The sequence below is a fragment of the Vanellus vanellus genome (assembly GCF_965231255.1).
Source record: "Vanellus vanellus genome assembly, chromosome: 21".
In the NCBI taxonomy this organism is placed as follows: Eukaryota; Metazoa; Chordata; class Aves; order Charadriiformes; family Charadriidae; genus Vanellus; species Vanellus vanellus.
In genome coordinates, this window is record NC_138926.1 from 5,006,473 (window position 1) to 5,010,298 (window position 3,826).

The following is a 3,826-nucleotide window of genomic DNA, read 5'->3' on the forward strand; positions in this document are numbered from 1 at the left end:
GAGAAGTGCCTTCTTTTAATTTCCCTGAGTTTAACATCAATAATTAGAGCAATTTTCTGAGATGCGAACCGAAATTATCTCGGCTATGATGTGGTATATCACCCTCATTTTAGCAAATTGACTCCGGGGAAATGAATGTTACAGATTAGGAGGGGGAAAAGAAAAAAAAAAGACAAACAGAGGAAAGACCAAAAAAAAAAAAAAAAAGCTTTAGTACAACACTGAGCGGGGAATGGATGGGAACAAAACCCCAACGGGGTAATAACCTGAGCGGGACGGCACAGGTTGCGTGCGGGGGGACAAGTGACAAGTTTGGAGCGGAGCGTGGGACAGGTCGGGAAAGAGCCACTCCTTTTTTTTTTTCCCCCCTAAAGTTTTTGCCTTTAAAAAAAAAAGGAGAAACCCCTCACGTTTGGGAAAACGCCCCAAGCCCACCGCTCGGACCGGAGCTGAGGGCTGCCGCGCTGCGCTGCGCTGCGCTGCCCGGGGGATGCTGCGCGGCAGCGGAGCGGCTCCGCGCCCCCTCCGCGCCGCGGCGGTGGTTTGGGTGGCCCGGCGGGCCCGTCCCCGTCCCCCCCCGCCCCCGCTCGCCCGCTCGCCATTGGCTCGCTGGAGACCCCCCTTCCCACCGCGCCTCAAAGGCGCGCATCTCCCCGCGCAGCCCAAACCCACCCGCCTCGCATCCCCCGGCTCTTTCAGTTTATTTCTGGCTGGGGGAATATTTTTTAAAAAATTATTATTATTTAATTTTGCTCCGGATTTTTTTTAAAATTGTTATTTATTTATTATCATTATTTTTATTTATTATCTTCGGCCCCGGGAGGTGCCGCCGGCCGCCCCGTCTCCTCCGGCAGCCAGCGCTCAGCCCGGCTCGCTCCCTTCCCCGCTGCCCGAAGGGGGGGACAACCGAAATGAACCTCAACTTCACCTCGCCCGTGCACCCCGTCTCCGCGCCCAGGCCCACCTCCTTCTTCATCGAGGATATTCTGCTGCACAAGCCCAAACCCTTGCGGGAGGTGCCCCCCGAGCACTTCCCCGGCTCCTTGGCCTCCCGCGTCCCCCTCTTGGACTATGGGTACCCCCTGATGCCAACCCCGACCCTCCTGGCGCCTCACCCGCACCCTGCCCTGCACAAGCCGGAGCATCACCACCACCCCTACTTTCTCACCACTTCGGGTAAGTGCAGCCCTTCGCAGGAGGAACCCCCCGACTTGGTGGCCAGGTGGCGTCGAGGTGGGGACACGGGTGGGGACGAGAGTCCGCGGCCCCGCAGGGGACACGCTCCAGCAGTGAGGGAGAAGGCGCTCCGGGGCGGCGGGACACCTTTCCGCATCCTTCACCGAACTCGCGGCCGCGTCCCCCCGGGGCAGGAGCCGCCCGCCGCCCCCGGCTTCGTTATAGGGGAGAGGAGCCCACCGCGCTGCCGCTCGTCAATCGCTTGGTTGCCCCCGAGTCTCGAGAGTTTCCTTCTCTTTGACTTTAATTTTATTTATTTAAAAATTATTTTTATTTTTGGACAGATAACATTTCTTTTTCCTCGCGTTGTCCCTCCAGACGGTGTCCGGGCTTCGCTTTTCCCCCTGCAGCAGCGCTGCCCGGGCTGTGCCCGCTGCCCTCCCCGGGGCCGGGAGCGGCTCCCCCCGCCCGGCAGGAGCCCTTCCCCGGGCCCGCTCGGTGCTCTGGAAGGAAATTCTCCTCCGAAGTTTCTCACCGGGCAGCCCAAGTTGTGCACCGGGGCGGCCGTGGAGGACGGCTCTCCTCCCGCCCGGTCTCGTCGCAGCCTTTTCCAGGGCTCCCCTAGTTTTTCCGCCTCCATTTCGTTGCGGTTTAATTACCGGCAGGGTGGAGGTGTCCCTGCCAGCCTCGGTCGCCGGGCTCATCCCTCCCGCCCGGGCTGCCTTTGCCTTGCTGGGCCGGGCTCAGCAGAGGCGAACCGCTTTGCAAAGCCCCCTGTTTTCACAGCAACAAGACCCCCGCCGAGGCCAAACCGATGAAACGACCCCAAAAAGAAACAAACGAAAAAATAATTAAAAAAAATTAAAAGAGGCAGGGGGAGAGCCCACCCGGGGGCCGCAGAGGGCAGAAGCCCCCGGGGCAGCCCCGGCTCCCTGCCCGAGTGTCCGCCGTGTGTCCCCCCCCAGGAGTGCCGGTGCCCGCCCTCTTCCAGCACCACGCTCACGCCGAGCTGCCCGGGAAGCACTGCCGCCGCCGCAAAGCCCGCACCGTTTTCTCCGACTCGCAGCTCTCCGGGCTGGAGAAGAGGTTTGAGATCCAGCGCTACCTCTCCACGCCCGAGCGGGTGGAGTTGGCCACGGCCCTCAGCCTCTCCGAGACCCAGGTACCGGGGCGAGGGACCGCCACCACATCCCGTGCAGCATCCTCCACTTCGCTTTTTAATTATTTTTTTTAATTATTATTATTTTTTTTTCTCCGTCCTCCTGCTCTCCTCAGGTGAAAACCTGGTTCCAGAACCGGCGGATGAAGCACAAAAAGCAGCTGCGGAAAACGCAGGACGACCCCAAGCACCCGGGCGGCGAGGAGAGCCGGGAGCAGAGCTCCCCCGAGCCCGAGCTGCCCGAGGCGGCCGGCGCCGAGCCCCGCAAGGTCCCCCCCGGCCCCTTCCTCCTCCAGGACCCCGAGGACGAGGTGGACATCCTGGAGGAGGGGGACCTCTGCGCCGGCCCCCACCGTCTCTAGGACCTGCCTCTCCGGGGCGGCTCTGCCCCAGCCCCGCAACTCGCCCCAGCCTTGGGTAGTGCCGGAGCCCAGAGGGAAGGGGGTGGCGGTTTTTGGCAGGAGGTGATGATGCGGGGGGAGCCCCGGGGCGAAGGCAGCGATGGGGCCCCGCGGTACCGCCGGCTTCCCCCCAGCATCATCCCAAGCCGGAGCTTTGCCTGCAAATCCGATAGGGGAGAGCAAAACAAGGCGAGTTTCCTTTAAGTTTCCCCTTTCCCTTCGAAATACCGGACTTTTCTCCGTTCCCCGAACTTTCCTCGATTTTCAAATAAACGTGTACCCGTGCCAGCATGTTGTCGTTACTGGGAGCGGCAGGCAGGGCAGGGGCTCGCCGTCTCCTCCGCGGTGCGGTAGGTCGGGTTTGATCCCGGGCAGAGCTTCCAGGGCACGCACGTACTCAAAACAAAACACACACACACACACACACAAAGAATTGTAGGAACGCCCTCCAAAGAAACAGGTAAGACCAAAATTACCGTTTATTTAATTCCGATATGGGGAAGGGAAAGGGGGAGCATCAACGAATAACTCGATCCTGCCAGGGCTGCTCGGAGCAAACGCAAATCCCAGCGAGAAAAAGAGGTTTTCTACAGCTTGGAGATGCACCTGCATGGGCAGCCCGATCCCTTCACGGCTTCCAGGTGTGAATCACTTCCCGGATACTTTACTTTTCCTCTCAAAGAGCCGCACAGCTGTTCCCACCTTTGGTTCCTGTCCCCCCCACCTGCCTCTGCCCCAAGCAGTGAGCTCCGTGTCGCAGCCAGATAGCGCAGTCACCATCCGCGCTCGCTTTGCCTTTACCTTCCTGCCAGGGAAATGGTTTTAATTTCCAGGTAAATTAAGATTTTTTTTTTTTATTTTTTTTTTCCTCTGGGGTGAGCTGCTGGCTGGCAAATTAACTGGGAGCGCGGTGGAGGCTCCGAATTTGCAGGGGAGGGCTGGGGCTTTCCTCGGTAAAAACCTTGAGAAGGGGCTGTGCTTGCTCAGACGGTGGGTGCGCAGCCCGGTGGCATGTCGGTGTCTCGTTAGGTTATTTAAATATTTTTTTTCCTTTTTTTTTTTTTTTTTAACTGGAAGTTAATTTTGTTGC

General features: G+C 59.1%; 1 protein-coding gene across 1 annotated transcript; it reads left to right on the top strand.

Moving 5' to 3' along the window:
• Positions 1–911: 911 nt before the first annotated feature.
• On the top strand, positions 912–2,697 carry BSX (brain specific homeobox; the record flags this gene model as incomplete). The annotated part of the gene is made up of 3 exons (XM_082493869.1): positions 912–1,176; positions 2,142–2,338; positions 2,452–2,697. 3 exons carry the CDS (start codon positions 912–914, stop codon positions 2,695–2,697), a joined length of 708 nt encoding a protein of 235 aa, XP_082349995.1.
• Positions 2,698–3,826: the final 1,129 nt, after the last annotated feature.